The 18,043-nt window shown below is 41.7% G+C and overlaps 1 protein-coding gene across 1 annotated transcript; it reads right to left on the reverse strand.

The window, feature by feature from the left end:
* Positions 1–13,960: 13,960 nt before the first annotated feature.
* Positions 13,961–16,545, reverse strand: LOC148142326 (putative G protein-coupled receptor 139). Its single transcript, XM_087976570.1, has 2 exons — positions 16,485–16,545; positions 13,961–14,862 (listed from the first exon to the last, which is right to left on the reverse strand). The coding sequence occupies exons 1-2, from the start codon at positions 16,537–16,539 to the stop codon at positions 13,961–13,963; spliced, it is 957 nt and encodes a 318-aa protein (XP_087832696.1). The 5' UTR covers positions 16,540–16,545.
* Between the last annotated feature and the right edge of the window lie 1,498 nt (positions 16,546–18,043).

Below are 18,043 nucleotides of genomic sequence, written 5' to 3' on the forward strand. Positions count from 1 at the left end.
CAGAAATCCACATTCATGCCCCGGGGTTCGAGTTTGTTTCAGGACATGGTTGAAGAGCTTCAGGGCAGAGGAAATGACCTGGCAGTTGCAGTGGGAGAGGGACTCCCTGAGATTCTAGTAGAGAGAGGAGGAAAACGTCTTCAAGGCAGGCATCCTTGCAAGAGTGTTCGCAGTAGGGTTAAAAATCAACTAGGTAAAAACAATGACTGCAGATGCTGGAAACCAGATTCTGGATTAGTGGTGCTGGAAAAGCACAGCAGTTCAGGCAGCATCCGAGGAGCAGGAAAATCGGCGTTTCAGAGAAAAGCCCTTCATCAGGAATACAGCAGAGATCCTGAAGGTGGAGAGATAAGTGAGAGGAGGGTGGGGGTGGGGTGACAGTGAAAAGATTGAAACGGAACCAGCAGACAATGCTGGGATCCCCTGTGTCCGTTCCCTCATTAACAAACATATGATCTTGGACAGTGTTGAGGGTTTCGACCGAGCGGGGACAAGTTAGAGTGGTGTGTTCACTGGCACTGAGCCTTACTGTGCGTTTCAGGAGGAAGGGATAAAGGGACAGCGATCGTGACTGGAAATTCTGTAGTCCTGAAGGAAACTCCCAATGGCATGTTACCTCCTCGGTGCTCGGGTCAGGAATGTCTCAGATCAAGTCTCCAGGAATGTTAAAGGGTAGGATGAGCACGCAGAAGTCGTGGTACAACGATGTAGGTAGAAAAAAAGCATGAGGATCTGAAGTGAAAATTGTGGCAGTCAGGTTGTAAGGTAGGAGTTAGAACGAGCAGAGAAGCGATTCCAGGATTGCTCCCGGTGCCAATAGCTAGTGACACAAGGAACAGAGAGTGGGTGCAGCTGAACACGTGGCTACAGTGATGGTGTAGGAGGGACAACTTTTGATATGTTTCGATATCATTGGGATATTTCGGGGGAAGGTGGGATCTGTAAAAGGAAGACACCTTTCAACTCAACTGGAACGGTAACAATATCCTTGGTGGGGGATCTGCCAGAGGCCTTGGCAAGGGGTCAAATACTTTGGCAGGGGCATCGGAGCCGGAGCAATCACGCAGAAAAGACAAATAGTTGAGACGTTAAAGTTCAAGTCAGTGTGATAGGTTGAATTGTGCACATTTTGAGGCAAAAAAACTGCCAGAAATAAGGGTGAAGAACTTCGAGTATGGATCAGTAGTGAGAACTGCAACGTTGTGGCCATTCCAGATATTTGGATATCACAAGGACAGGATGTTTGTTGGATGTGCCGGGGTTTAGCTATTTCAAAAGGAATAGAGAGAAAGATGAATGAGGTGAGAGAGTGGCTTTGCTAAATAAGTATAACATCACAGCAATATAAAGTGAGTTCATCGAGGAGGGTTTGTCGACTGAGTCAGTATGTTTGGAAGGCAGACACGGGAAAGGAGCAGTCATGAGATTAGGGGTTTTCTATAGAACAGCACGCCCACCCCCGCCCGCTCTCAATAACAACAGAGACTCGGAGGAGCAGATTGGGAGGCAGAGCTTGAAAAGGTGCTGAAATGTAATGATTGTTGTCGTGGGTGACGTCAACCTCCCTCATAATCTTGGGACCTCTTGGGAGTCATCTACAGGCCCCCAAACAGTAGTCTGGATTTCGGATGTAAGGTAAATCAGGAACTGAAATTGGCCGGTCGCAAAGATGTCACTACAGTTGTTATGGGGGATTTTAACATGCAGGGAGACTGGGAGAATCAGGATGGTATTGGGCCTCAAGAAAGAGACTTTGTGCAGTGCCTCAGAGATGGATTCTTAGAGCAGCTGGTGCTGAAGCCGACCAGGGAGAAGGCAATTCTGAATCTGGTATTGTGTTACGAACCAGCATTGGTCAGAGACCAATGCATGGAGGAACAATGGCGGATATTTCTGTGTATCATGCAGAAGTTGCAGGATCAGTTCATTCCTAAAAGGAAGAAAGATCCCATGAGGAGGCATGGGCGGCCATGGCTGACGAGGGAAGTAAAGAAACATATAAAGTTAAAAGAGAAAAAGTAAAACATAGCCAAGATAAGTGGGAAAACGGAGGACTGGAAAGCTTTTAAAGAGCAACAGAGGATTACCAAGAAGGAAATACGCAGAGGAAAAATGAGGTACGAAGGTAAACTGGCCAAGAATATTAAGGAGGATAGTAAAAGCTGTTTTAGCTATGTGCAAGGCAAAAAAATGGTTAGGACAAAAATTGGGCCCTTGAAGACAGAAACAGGGGGATATATTACTTGGAACAAAGAAATGGCAGAGGAATTAGATGGGTACTTCAGATCTGTGTTCACTGGGGAAGACACAAGCAATCTCACTGAGGTAACAGTGGCTGAAGACCTGAACTTAAGGGAATTTATGTTTGCCAGGATTTGGTGTTGGAGAGACTGTTAGATCTGAAGGTTGATAAGTCTCCGGGGCCTGATGGTCTGCATCCCAAGGTATTGAAGGAGGTGGCTCGGGAAATCGTGAATGCGTTGGTGATTATTTTCCAGAGTTCAATAGATTCAGGGTCGGTTTCTGAAGATTGGAGGGTGGCTGATGTTATACCACTCTTTAAGAAAGGTGGGCGAGAGAAAGCAGGAAATTATAGACTAGTTAGTCTGACGTCAGTGGTGGTAAAGATGCTGGAGTCGATTATAAAGCATGAAATTACTGCACATCTGGATAGTAGTAACAGGATAGGACAGAGTCAGCATGGATTTATGAAGGGGAAATCATGCTTGACTAATGTTCTTGATTTTATTGAGGATGTAACTCTGAAGTTGGACGAGGGAGATCCAGTAGATGTAGTGTACCTGGACTTTCAGAAAGCTTTTGATAAAGTCCCACACAGGAGGTTAGTGAGTAAAATTAGGGCGCATGGTATTGGGGGCAAAGTACGAGATTGGATTGAAAATTGTTTGGCTAATAGGAAAGCTGGGTGGCAGGGTGAAATGTGATGAGGATGTTAGGAGTTTACAGGGTGACCTGGACAAGTTAGGTGAGTGGGCAGATGCATGGCAGATGCAGTTTAATGTGGATAAATGTATGGTTATCCACTTTGGTAGCAAGAACAGAAAGGCAGACTACTACCTCAATGGAATCAATTTATGTAAAGGGGCAGTACAGAGAGATCTGGGTGTTCTTGTACACCAGCCAATGAAGGCAAGCATGCTGGTACAGCAGGTAGTGAAGAAGGCTAATAGCATGCTGGCCTTCATAACAAGAGGAATTGAGTATAGAAGCAAAGAGGTGCTTCTGCAGCTGAACAGGGCCCTGGTGAGACCACACCTGGAGTACTGTGTGCAGATCTGGTCTCCAAATTTGAGAAAAGACATTCTGGGTATTGAGGGAGTGCAGCGTAGTTTCACGAGGTCAATTCCTGGAATGACAGGATTATCTTACACTGAAAGACTGAAGCGACTGGGCTTGTATACCATTGAGTTTCGAAGATTGAGAGGGGATCTGATTGAAACGTATAAGATTATGAAAGGATTGGACACTTTGGCAGTAGGAAACATATTTCCGCTGATGGGTGAATGCCGAACCAGAGGACACAGCTTAAAAATACGGGGTAGATCATTTAGGACAGAGCTCAGGAGAAACTTGTTCACACAGAGAGTGGTGGCTGTGTGGAATGCTCTGCCCCAGAGGGCAGTGGAGGCCCAGTCTCTGGATTAATTTAAGAAAGAGTTGGATCGAGCTCTAAAAGATAGTGGAATCCGGGGTTATGGAGATAAGGCAGGAACAGGATACTGATTAGGAATGATCAGCCGTGAATATATTGAATGGCGGTGCAGGCTCGAAGGGCTGAATGGCCTACTCCTGCACCTATTGTCGATTGTCTATTGTCTAATCATTACAACCTCCTTCGTGCAACTATTTTGAATGTAAATGACTTTGTTCAGTGCATCAGGAAAGATACTTGACTCCTAATGTAGTTATGCCATCGGGAGGGATGTCTTATTTGAATTGGTGCTTGGAAACGAGCAGGTCAGGGGTTAGATCTCTGATTGAGTCGTATTTCAGCGATAATGAACAAAGTCTCTGATCTTTACTATAGTCATGGAGACTGATTGGTGCAGACGATGAGAGACTTACTTTTAATTTGGGGAGGGGTTTACAATGCTATGAGATAGGAACTGTCATTCACAAAATGAGAACAGGCATTTTAATAGAAAGGCACGACCGAAATGTAGAGTTTGTTTATGGACTGCTGGCTACGAGTGTTGGATAGGTTTGTCAAGTGAGTAAAGGAAGAAATGGTAGGGTTAAGGAACCATTAATGACAAGAGATCTGTAACATGCAGTCAAGAGGATAAAGGAAGTTTACTTAAGATTTTGGAAGCAACGACCAGGGAGGTCTCGAGAGGGTTACAAGATATCCCGGAAGTAACTGAAGAATGGACTGAGGAAAGCAAGATGGAGACATGAAAAATAAACCTTGGATGGTAAGATTAGGGAATACTGCAAGGAGTTCCAGATTTGTCAGAAAAAGAGAAGTATGTCCTGAGTGAGAATCGTGTCTATCAGTAACAGTGCACAACAAAGATTAACGAAAAATGAACAAAGAAAATTGCAGCACAGTAACAATTCATTTGGCCCTCCATGCTTGTCGCGATCCAAATTATTGATAAATTATTACTTACCTAAGTATGTTGCCTATTCTGCAAGACGATGTGTCCTTTCGCGCCCTGCCCATTCATATATCTGTCTTGTTTCGTCTTCAATGACGATATCTTGGCCGCCTCTACCATCTCTGCTGCTAAAACATTCCAGACACCCACGTTCTCTGCTTAAAAAAAACTTTCCCGGCATATTTTCCTCAAATATATTCCCCTCGCCTTGAACTCTTGACCTATAGTAATTGATTCCCCAAGTCTTGGAAAGAAAGCTTCTTACTTTCCACTCTGTCTATACCACTCATGTTTATGCCAACTCAAACCAATTCTCCTCCACCTCCGCCTTCCGAATGAAAACAATTCTAATCTACTCAATCTCTTTCATTGCTAGCGCCCTCCATATCAGGCAACATCCTGGTGAACCTCCTCTGCACCCTTGCCAAAGCATTGACATCCTTACGGTAATGTCGTGTCCAGAACTGTGAACTGTATTCTAAGTTTGGCCAATTTGGAATACGCAGTATTTCAAAGTCCTCTAGAACTGTAGCATGACCAGTCATATCGTGTACGCAATACCCCGTCTGATGAAGGAAAGCTCGCTGTCTGCCTCCTTGAATATTCTTAAACCTGCGTAGCCACCTTTAGGGTACAATGCACCTAAACAACCAAATCTCTATGTGTTCATCAATTTTATCTAGGAATTTCCCATTTACTCTATTGTTAGCGCTAAACTTTGGTCTTCTAAAATGCATCACCTCCTATATGGTCGGATTGAACTCCATCTGCCTGTTGTATGCCCAACTCTCCAATATATCTATGATCTGCTGCATTCTCTGGCTATCCACTTCAAGATCTGCTCATCTACCAATCTTACTGTCATCTACACACTTGCTAATCAGGCCACCTACGCCTTCCTCGAGATAATCTATGCATATCACAAACAACAGTGGTCCCAGAACTGATCCCTGTCGAATACCACTGGTCACCATCCTCCATTTTGACAAACTCCGTTCCACAAATACTCTCTGTTTACTGTTGCATAGCCAGTTCTCTATTCATCTAGCTAGTACACACTGAACCCGACGCAAGGTGACTTTTTCCACGAGCCTACCATGGGAAACATTTTCAAACACTATCCTAATATCCATGTATATGACAACTACAGCACGTCCCTCGCCAATCAACCTTTCCACTTCCTCAAATAATCCAATAAAGTTATTAAGAAGTAACCTTCCCTGCACAAAACATGCTGCCTAACACTGATAAGCCTACTTTCTTGGCAAACGCATATAGATTCTACCCCGAGTTCCTTCTTCACTAGCTTCGCTTTCATTCACATTAGATTCTCGTCTTTATAATTAACTGAATAAATTATTAATCATTTTACCATTATTGAAGAAGGATGCAACATTAACAAAACTTCTGTCCGCCGGAAACACACCCGTCTTCAAGGATTCTGCAAAGGCATTAGTTGAAGGCCCAAGTATTTCCTCTCTGGTTTCCCTCGGCATCCCATGCTGACTTGGAGACTTTTGAAAATAGGCAACACTTCCTCCCTACTTATATCATCTTGAATATGAGTAATCAACCATCAATTCCGAACTCAACAGATGTCATGTCCCTCTCGTTTGTGAAGAGCGACTCAAAGTATTTATTAAGTGTCGCACCCTTTTTCTCTCACTCCACACTTATCTTCCCTCCTTTGTCGTTGAGAGGTCAACCCCTTTCTCTATTATTTTCCATTACTCTCTATTACTCTCTTCGTTCCCATGTACGAATAAAAAACTTCATGATTTCCCTTAATTCTGTTTACGAAAGAAATTTCATAACTCATTACTGATCCTTCAACTGATCTTTTCTGATTGGTCCTATTTTCCCAATATTCTTCCAAATCTGCATGTGTCGCCTTAACCATATGAATGCTTCCTTTTTCCTGTTAGATGGTCTCACAATTTCAACTGCTATTCATCGTTCGCTAATGTCGCCTTTTGTATCCCTAATTTTCGCTGGGGCATGTCTTTCCCGCGCTCCAACATCTCTTTAAAAGCCACCCCACATATGAAATGCGGATTTAACTTCAAAGAGCTGCTTCAAATCCAAATGCTCAAGCTCCTGCTGAATCATTTATATATTTGGCCTTCCCCCAATTTAGCATTCTTCATTTCTGACCATTGCTGTCTGTTTCGATGAGAATTCTGATACTTAGGGAATTGTGATTACTATTGCCAAAGTATTCAGCTACTGAATCTTCAACAGCCTGCCGGGTTCATTCCACAAAATCGGGTGCATAATGTCCCATTCACGAGTATGACGTCGTATACACGGCTCTATCAAACCCTCCTGGATGCTCCTTACAAATTCTGCTTCATTGAGATCTCGACCACTATATGAATCCCAGTTAATTTTGGGAAAAGTATGAAAGTCCCATCACCATCACTCTATTGCCCCTACATCTTTCCATTATCTGTCAACATTTGTGTTCCCACATTTCATGCTCGCTGTTACGAGGCATATGCAACCCTAACATTCTGTCTTCACCATTCCTATTTCGGGGCTCTACCCAAAATCCCTCACTGCTCTAGTCATCCACAATGCTGTCCTTCAGCACAGCTGTGATATTTTCTCGAACCAGTAATGCAACTCGCCAAATCCTTTATCCCACCTCTGTCTCTCTGCATGGAAATCTGTGCCTTTAGTCGCAGGAGATAGGCGAAGATCTCAATCCATACTTTCCTTCTGTATTCACTAGTGAGGTGCTTTTTGTCGTTTGTGAGGATAGTGGAAAATAGACCGATAAGCTACAACAGGTTCAGACCGACGAGAATCGAGAGTGCAGTGCTGGAAAATCACAGCAGGTCAGTCGGTATCAGAGGACCAGGAGAATCGACACTTAGGGTATGATCCCTTCATCATGAATGATGCTCGTGCACTGAGTGGAGCTGCGAGATAAATGGATGGGGTAACACTGGAAGGATGGTAGCTCAATAGATGAGTGAAGGTGGAGAGAATGCGATGGACAGGCAACGATCGTGCAGTGGATAGATGGGAAGGACAAGGACAGGCCGCGTGGGTGTGACCCAATTGTAGGCTTGAACCGGGATAAGTTGGGGGAGGGGAAATGAGCAAACTGGTGAGATTCTTAATTCCGTGTGATTTCAGGGTCCCAAAGTTGAAGATGATGTGTTCTCCTCCTGGCGCTGAGAGTGAAGGATTAGGCGATGGAGGTGCTCCCAGGCCTCCATGTCCTGGGTCGAGTGGGAGGGAGAGTTGAAGTGTTCACCCTGGAAGTCAGGGGACAAAAGTGACACGTCCCACTGTTGCTGACCGCTCTGTCGTGCTGTGTTTAAATTCTATGCTTTTTGAGAAGTAGTTTTGAGTCCAAACACTACAACACTAGTAGATGTAATATGTTACTTAACTTTCTTGACTCTAATCTCCAGCATTTACAGTCCTCATTTTCGCTACACTGATGTCCAACATCGGCAGTCTCAGTTTCGAGACTCTGATCTCCACCAATTTGCAATCATGACTTTCTCCTACACAATTCTTTTACGTTTGCTTTAGCACCGGAAAGGGGTTAGTAGATACGCAGGACAAGAGTTACAGCGAGAGGAAAGGTAATTATGGGTGTGACATCGAATGCACAGACTGGATAAGGCAACTTCTGGGATGGGCATAATTGAAATGTGTGGGTTGTTCATGGAACAGCTTCTGCGTGCCCTTGATAATTATGTACATGTCAGGCAGGGAGGAGGTGATCGACTGATGGAGACGTGTTTTATGAAATAATTTGAATCTCTTGTCAAAAGGATGAATGGAGCTGACGTAAAGAGGACATGTGAAGGCTCACTGAGTGCAGTTGAGAATTACATGTTCGCCAACAAAGACGTAAAGAGAGAGCTAGGAAGGGCCATAAGGGTCCATGGAAAGTCTTTGACAAGTAGGAGCAAAGAAAAAACCTAAAGTATGTCAGAACTAAGAGAATGACAAGAGAAAATTTAGGGTTAGTAGTGGGACAGTAGTGGGAAGTTGTGCGTGGAGTCTGCGGAAGTAGAAAAGACACTGACTGAATGTGCATCGTCAGTTTTGCCACTGGAAAAATCTTATGTTGTGGAGGAGAATATTGAGATTTAGGCTATTATACAAGACGGGATTGAGCTTGACAAGGAGGTGATGTCAGCAATTGTGGAACGTGTAAGGATAGATACATCCGCTGAGCTGGATGGGATTTAACCTGCTACTCTATGGGCAGCTAGGGTGGAGATTACGGAAAGTTTGGTGTTGCTTTTTATTCCGTCATTGTCTAGAGGAGTAATACCAGAAGACTGGAGAGAGGAAATGCTGTCACCTTGTTCAATAAGGTGAAATGAGACAACCCAGTTAACTTTTGACCAGCGACCCTTACTTCAGTTGTGGCTGAAGTGTTGAAAAGGATTGTAAGAAACAAGACTTATAATAATCTCTAAACAGGTAATTGGATTGGGGACAGTCAACAATGTTTTGTGAAAGTTAGGTCGTTTCTCCAAATCTTCTTCAGTTCTTTCAGAAGTTGATTAAAGCAGTTGTTGTGGTGCATTTGGATTTTCGTAAACACTTCGCTAAGGCTCCCATGGAACTCTATTGCAGAAAGTACGGTGGCGTGGGATTGAGGGTAATGTAGCGGTTTGGATCAGTGATTGGTTGACAGAAGACAGAGGGTGGTGGTTGATGGGAAACGTTCATCGTGGAGATCAGTTACTGGTGGCGTACCACAAGGCTCTGTTTTGCGGCCACTGACGTTTGACATTCTTATAAAAGATCTGGATGAGGACATGAAAGGATGGACGAGTAAATTTGTGGATGACATTAAGGTCCGTTGAGTTGTGGATAGTGCTGAAGGATATAATAGAGTTACAGAAACACATAGATAAGCTGCAGATTTGGGCAAAGAATGCAGATGCAGTTTAATGCGGAAAATTGCGAGGTGATTCACTTCAGAAGGAGTTACAGGAAGACAGGGACCTCTGCTTATAGTAAGTTTCAGGGTCGTGTGGTTGAGCAGTGAGGTTTAGGTGTCCATGTACGTAGATACCTGAAAGTTGCCATGCAGCGTGATAGGTATATTACGAAGGCATAAGATTTGTAACTTTAATTGGTCGATAGATTGAGTATTGAACCATAAGGCCATGTTTCAGCTATACAAAGCTCTGATGCTGTCGTATGTAAATGTTGCGTCCAGTTCTGCTCACTGCAGAAAAAGGATGGACGTGGAAACATTGAAAAGTGTGCCGAGGAAATTTACCAGGTAAGGTCTTATGAGCAAAGTCTACGGGATTAGAGGCTGTTTTCGTTACAGAGAAGAAGTTTAAAGGTGACTTAATAGAGACATACCAGATGATCAGAACATTAGATAAGGTAGACAGTAGACAGCCATTTTTCCTCGGTTGGTGATGTCGAGCACGAAGGGACAAAGCTTAAAAATGAGAGGGACAGAGGCATGATAGATGTCAGAGGTATTTTCTTTACGCAGAGATTTAACTGAATGCAACACTCTGCCTGTAACAGCAAGAGAATCATTAAATTTACGAGCATTTAAATGATGATTGGATAAACACAGGATGATAAGAAAATAGTGTCGATTCGATGAGCTTCGCATTTGTATCTCAGGTCGGCGGAACATCGAGTGCCGAAGGGCGTTATGACGTTCTATGTTTTGCCTTTTATGATTCATTTGTGAACGACCTCTTTTGTTCCCAAAACCACAGCAGTTTTACTTCACTGAGTTTGATGCGAATCCCTCTGAAAATTTCCCTTTCCTTTACTTATCCAATGTGAGTAAACGTTATAAATGTACCTGGACTCACTCCTTCCTCTCGTAGGTCAGTTCACGTCCATGTGTTTGTGAAATAAAATTGCCTCTGTTTTCATTAAAAATTACTCCTTGGAATTTTTAGGTCATCCACACGTAGGAAAATGTTCTTGTTATTCACCTGGTCTTTGCCAAGAATCCTATCACAATTCTCCACGGGTGGTCTCCCTCGCACTTTGCATTCTAATTATACAACCAGTTTCGTATAAGAATCAATATTCGTTTCGCCTTACTGATTGCTTGCTTTACACGTGTTAGTTTTCATTGTTTCATGCGCGAGTGACCCGACGTCCAGATGTGTTGCAAATTCCTGCAGTATTTCCACAATTAAATCATCATGATTTTGCTCCTTTTATTTTTCCACCATGGACAACATTTTTTCAAAGTATAGTCCCTTTGTCAACTTTATGCAATTTACATAACCAATCGAAATCACTGTGCAAACTTTATTACCTTGCAACTTAATTTTACAACTATTTTTTTCAATCTGAAAATTTGACTACGGTGCATTTACTTAATTCTTCCAATTGATTAATACATATTGCAAATAGTTTAGATCACGGAACCGTGTGGAATTCCACTGACTAAACGTTGACAATCCGAAAAAGAATACCTCTTGTTCAGTTCCGGTTTCCCGCATGTCAATGAATTGTCCAACCAGACTGAGATACTTCCTTCAACATTTCCAAACCTGATTTTAAGAATTCACCATGTGGGAACATTCTTTTAATCTGCTGTCACCCGTAATACTGCACGTCATTGCTTTCAAAGATTTGTTCAATTGCTTCTTCAGAGTTTCTGTTGACTCGTACATTATTTCAGATCCAAGATTTCCCTGTGCAAAACACTGACAACGTGAAATTCCGCCTTATTCAAATGTGATTACGTATCAATATTTATTTACATCTTTGCCCCATGAATTTTCTTCCTAAAACTGTCACAAGATGCATTATGTGGAGCGTAGGAACTTGACAGGTGATGTTATTAAGGCTTATAAAATAATGATATGCATAGATAATTTGATTATCAACAGTTTTTATATTCCCTCAGGCGGGGCAATTCGAAAGTATTCCGATTTTTTTAATGGAGAGGAGAAAGAATTAAAACTGAAACAAAGCCTTTTTTGCAGAGAGTAGTTAGTATGTGGATTGAACTTTCAGATGAAGTGATGGATATGGTAGAGTTACAATGTTTAAAGTATTTTAGATAAGGACACCAATAAGAAACGTGTGGAGGGGTGAGGGCCAACCACAGTCAGTGGCATCTAACTGAGATTGGAATTATGGTTGGGCATGGAAGGGCTGGATCAAACATTCTGTGTCTGTGCAGTATGACTCGATGATTCGATAATCATTTCAGGTTTCGTGAACAATCTCTACATTTTTTGCACTCCTCTCACAGTTCTGAATATTTCAGTTCGATCTCTCCTGTGACCCTTCTATTTTTCAAGGAGACAACTTGAGATTTCCCCATCTACTGCAGAAGTTCGAATTGTATAAACCTTGCTTCATTTTCTGTAAACGCTTCTTAACCATGTACAATACTTACTAATTCTTAATTCTGGATACCAGAATGTGATACAGTAATGAAGTATTGAGGAAATTTTGATGTAGGTACAGAATGATATGGATTACATTGGCACGTGTGATTCTGATCAAATAACTGGGGAAAGTAGGAAGTAATGTTTTCTTCAATGCTCATGTCCTGAAATTCCTGCCAAGTTGATCTGATAATCAAGATAATCTGGGCATGGAGTGCTCAGTTATATTTCTTTCTTCAAAGGCAAAACAATCATGGAAGGCAATCTCATCTGCATCACTGATTATTTCGCTTTAATGAGCAACTGCATGAGAGAAACTGAGGAGTAGGTGATTGAATTCAAGTTACTTCATTTGATTGATCCAAGATTTCACATTCTCGAATTTGAATTCCATGATCCTCCTGTAGAACTGTCTATTGTTTAAAGTCACAAACTGATTATGCAATTTTAGAGATGCTTGTGTGGGACTGGATTGTACAAAGTTAAAGATCACATGACATCAGGTTTTTTGTTCAACGTGTCTTTTTGGAAGTACAAAGGAAGCGCTGCTCCTTCGTCATGTAGCTTCGTTGAGAAGCATTCAAAGTGCTGTTTCTGTGTTTTGTGGATCTGTGACTCGCTGATACTTTTCGGAAGGAACTTCTTAGGTACCTGCGCTCACATGTCCACCAATTGTGAATATATTAAGCATTAAAGGACTCAAAAAATAACGGTGTCGAGTTAACTCAGGAACATTAAGGATCCGGCAAAGTTGAAAGAAATGTGATGTTGAAGGGATGAGTTATATCAAAGATAGAAGGTGGGTTGCATTGTCGGCGGTGATTAAAAAGAGGAGGAAGGTTGGAGAAACTTAGGAGACGATTACATTGAATGGGAACATTGTTGTGTCCATGTAAGTTTTCATATGAAATGAGAATGGGCACTGTTTTAGAAGATGAAAAAAAGGAAGGTTGGTTGATTGCAATGTATGACACAGAGAGACTCGGGGTTACAGAGCCGTAAAATATGACAGTCAGCAAACTGAGTGTAGCGACTGGAGCATGCAACAAACAAACAGCGAGTGTTTTCGAGGCACAATGAGCTTTCAGAAATGTAGAGAGATACAGAGAAATCTATCGTGGTTTTACAGAAATGGAGGCGAAAGTGAGCTGGAAGAGATGAGATTGATTGGAAAGGATACAGGTTCTGAAAGAGTAAGACAGATAGTGAAGGATATTGACAGTCGATGAGACGACAGAATTTGTGGGCCACCACAAGGTCTAGAGATGATAACGAAGCCTGGAGAATCTGCAGATAGTGGCAATATTTTATCTGGTGATAGAGTCTGTGCGTGTCTTTTGATGTTGCAATGTCCCTGAAAGCCATTTTTTGCAGGAATTTCTCATTGTTACTGCGACATATATTGTTAAGAGATGGGCACGGCTAAGAAACTGAAAGATTTGCATTACTTGAAGATGTTAAATGAAACAGGAAACTGTCGGGGATATTGGAGGGGAGGTTGTCAGTGCTGGAGGACATAAATGTGGATTCCATTTTCGAAACGTCAGCTATACAGAGATGGAGAGTTTTGCAAGATCTGAAATGTCGGATGAGGGCTGGCAATATTACACTTTTAAAAAATATTGCAAGACTTTGAGCGTTGCAAATATTTGGTGTAGTAACAAAGGCTTTCAAGTCGACGATATCAGAGCACAGGGAGGAGAAAGTGTGAAACAGACTGAAGGTAAAAGAATTATATTCTTCAGTCCCCTGAGGCTGTTGCAAGCTGAGTGCAAAGGAAGGGCAACATATACTAAAAACCTCGACGGCGTTGCTGAGTGTTGAGGATAGACATATTGTTCACACTCAAGTGTATAAGTTTAGGATGTAGAAATCTCGTCACTCATACCTTTCCACCATTCAACTTTCTACGGTATTGCTGCACTACGAAGCACGTCGTAATTATGAACCACGTTTCCAGTAATTTCAATTGTGCTGTTTAGTGAGAAATTGAATTATTGTTGTATACAGATACTTCACTGCAATCTTGAGCTGTTCCCTGAACTTAGCCTGGGTCACTCCATAAATTACTGTATTTGTGCAGCAACTTAAATTTCTCAGCATCAATCCAATTTCTCCAAAGACATACGATGAACTGTTGTAATTCAAGGGATCAGTTCCTGTAATTCTGTAGCATATGAAATATATAACACGGTTTAGCCATAGAAGTATAAAGCTTCCCGAAATAGTAAACAGTAAAATTGCTGATTTCTTTCGGCTTTCCATTTCGATGTCTCTTCCCTTGCTGTGACCCTTCAAACACTTGCGCACTCGACTAGACATTAAAATGTATCGGACTGTCAGAGCGTTAAGCAGGAGAATTAAAGTGAACGGGAGCAATGGCGTTAAAACTGTATCGAGCCAGTCAAATCCCAACCATGCAGGATCAGAGTAATAGCTTGGTTTCGTGTGACAATACCATGGTACGTTGTCAATGATCATTCCAGGTTCATATGCAAAGTAGAATGGAACGTTTTTGGAACAAAGCAGAAGGCTGGTTGTCGCTAAAACCAAGCCTGCAGTTTTGCTGGTGCAATATTTTGTTTTCAGATTCTGGCAACAAATGAGGACAAATCGATCAAACGTAAAAGTCACGGTATACCAGACGGAACAATCGGCAGTTGCACGAGCCAAGAAATAGGTCACACTGCACACTGGAGTGATGTCGAGAAAACATAATGGGAAATAATAATACCTGAATTGCCTCAGCACTACTTCTGCAATGATGACCATTAGATCAGCTGCTGCCATGGCTACCAAGTAGCGAGTGGTGCAGGCTGAGAGGCCGCACCTTCCCCGGGATAGGATAGCAATTGCCACCAGGTTTACTGCAAAAAAAAAATGAATTGGTATTGAAATGGTCTGTTTCTAAACTGTATGCATTCAATTCATACATTGCATGGAGATTTTGCCGAAAGAGGCAGTGAAGAAATGTGAGGGGATTTCTACTGATAGGCGAGAAGGAGATAGATACTCTGTGCATGCAGGTCTGAATTCATATTCTTAAATTGTAAAACCGAATATTGATTAGTCAAGGCTGTAATATAGATAGATGGAAGATGAGGGAGGAGGTTGATAGGCAAGCACTGCAACTTATGTGGGAAAAATCCACTTTGGGGCGCTGGATTGGTCTGAGGGTGTGAAGTCATGCTAGGTTAGGAGAAGTAGCACACACTCTCCTTCGATTAGTTCTGAGACAGTGTTACTGAATAAGAAACATTAACTGTGATTTGTCTGTACAGATTCTGCAAGACGAGCCGTGTTTTTCTGACGTTTTATGTTTTGCGTGGTTTTGTTGCATCTACTTCATGTTGATTTCCCATGTCCACAACATTATGTCTGCTTTTCAATGGCTTTTTTCTTTTGGCAGCACAGTGGGCTATTTTCAAATGTTTACATATATTTGCTCGTGGACTCTTGGCTAATGGCAAGAAAATGGAATTAGAGGAGTGAGAATGTTGTTTTTGGGTGGCACTGATATGATGGGACAAATAACCTTTTTATATGCGCTAGGTCTCTGTGACTATACGTCTGATTCTCGGCTCACGTATAAACCATTTTATTCCCGCTCCTCTTATCAGTAATGCTTCTCTTTCTCTCTTTTTTCACTTTTCTATTTAATTCTTTCAATTTCCCAAACCTGCACCAAGTAATCAGCATAAATCCAATTTCCACGTTGATTTACTTGCTTAAACATGATTAACCTTAATACAGATGCAGCCAGACCTGTTCAGTGTGTCCATGAGATTATTTTATGTTGGTGTTGCTGGTGTCCTTTTGTTTTGACATCAAATTTCCATTGGGCATCGCTCCTCTTTGTGCTCTAGGTTATTGCACGTTGATTTATGAAGGGATAAGCTTAGCTGAGCAGAAATCTAAACGGACGAACAGAGAGTAGACCATTCTGCAAAATGATCCACCATTCATAACATGAAACAGAATTAACCAATTGGTGAGATTATAAATACCCGAAATCGGAAAGTGTAGACATTTTCTACGAATTACTCGACCGCTCTGATCTGCAAATACATGTCGAACTATTGATCACCCAATGGAATGAATACTCAGAAGCCAATCAAGTCTTCTGAATTACAGAAATTGCATTTGAACTTAAAATTTTAAATAATAATTCATAACAGGAGAAACATGTCAAATACCGTGGTGAAAGAGTGCAATCTGCATGGAGATCCCTCACACGTAAGTAATGAACATCACCAAAATCTCTAAAGACCTTACGCCATTGCATTCAAAGATCACAAGTGGTTGCTTCAGCCTAATAATACGACACTTCAGTCAAGGGGAGAACTTGAGAATAAGGACCAACATGGCAAGTTTCATGGAACTGAACATTCGCTGTTGGCATGAATGTGTACTGTAAACCAATTGTACAACTAACTGGGAGAAAAGAACCCTCAGATCTATAACATTGGAAAAGTTTACAATCACTTACTTGGAACACCAATGGTAGCCAATATGGTGTAGTATATTTTTCTTATGTTGTCCATTGACTGATGCACTTTCTGAGTGAAGTCGCCTGCACCCTCGTGACAATCTCTCTGTATTGAACTGACGGAAAAATATGCTGGAGTCCGCAAATCATTACTATCAAGTTTAGGAAGAGGAAGCATATCCAAAGCAAAACAGTAATTCCCTTTCCCACCTAATGCAATTTCAGAACTGCTCGGTATTTCCAATGCTTTCTGGTTTGAATTGCGTCCTCCAACACTCTGAAGAAGTCACGAGCATTTAATTAGCAGACAAGCATGACCGCTGGGACACTTGGTGTCTCAAAAGATTCCAAATGTTATTTTTATAACTATTATTGTTATACTGAACAATGTAAGCAAACCTATGACGAAAGTACAGTGAAATCCCTTTTTCTATAACGTTTGCAAAGTTTGAGAAATTCAATTGAGAAGCATATATTTAGATGGACACTTGGAATGCAAAGATGTGCAAGGCTGCAGAGTTGGTTTGGTGTATGTTTTCCCATCCTGACATTGTGGATCATGAGGCCTTTTTGGCTGTTGTATGGATTGTTTCGATTTTTTCATCTATATGTTTCCCATCAACTCTATTTTAGCTCTCTTGTGTTGAATGCAAGCAATCTTATTGAACATGGCCACACCCACTTTATGGTGTACATTTCTGCACCCCCACGCAATGCCCATTTTCTACAGGGTAATTTCTGAGATAGGCACTTTACTTTTCATTCTACATTTATTGCATATATATTCACAACCCTGGCTTGTTTGATTTGTTATTATAAACAAAATGTTAACTCGTTGAACCTTCAACCTTCAGATGAAAACATATAAAGCACTGAGCATTGGCGAATAAAAGTTCTGATTGTTTCGTTTTAATAATGCATTTTCTAAGATGTCTCCTCCCAACTGTAATGATTCACTGAACATGTCATCAAGTCAATCTCTAGATGGCACACAGAGTCACTAATGTCTGTGGTCGAACTTAAAAGGGTAGACAATAGTAATGGTCTTTAGCCCCACAATGTTGTGGCCAGCTTTAATCCTCGTCTGAGTTTAGACTAAATTAATATGTTTCATTGTACTATCTTCTATGTACCTATCCAAGAGTTGCTTAAATGCCCTAAATGTACCTAATCCTACTACCACTGCTGACAGTGCATTCCACGCAGCCACCACTCTCTGTGAAACAAAAAGTTGACCTCCGACATCTCCCATAAATCTTCCTCCAATCACCTTAAATTTATATCCCCTTTCAGTAGATATTTCCACCATAGTTAGGTCTCTGTCTATCCCCTCTGTCAATGTGTCTCATCATCTTGTATACCTCTATGAAGACATTACATATCCTTCTTCATTCCAGCCCTAGATCCTTTAACTTTCTCCAGAAGACCTGTCCTCCAGTCCCAGAACAAACTCGTAAAACTTCTCTGCACTTTCTTACTCAAGTTTCCACATTTTACCTGTATTAAGGCGGACAGAATTGAAAACAATAGTCCAAGCATAGTCTCACCGGGGCGCCATA

The sequence above is a fragment of the Chiloscyllium plagiosum genome, unplaced genomic scaffold, assembly GCF_037043375.1.
Source record: "Chiloscyllium plagiosum isolate Xiang-an unplaced genomic scaffold, Cpla_swu_hap1 HiC_scaffold_29, whole genome shotgun sequence".
NCBI classification, from domain to species: domain Eukaryota; kingdom Metazoa; phylum Chordata; class Chondrichthyes; order Orectolobiformes; family Hemiscylliidae; genus Chiloscyllium; species Chiloscyllium plagiosum.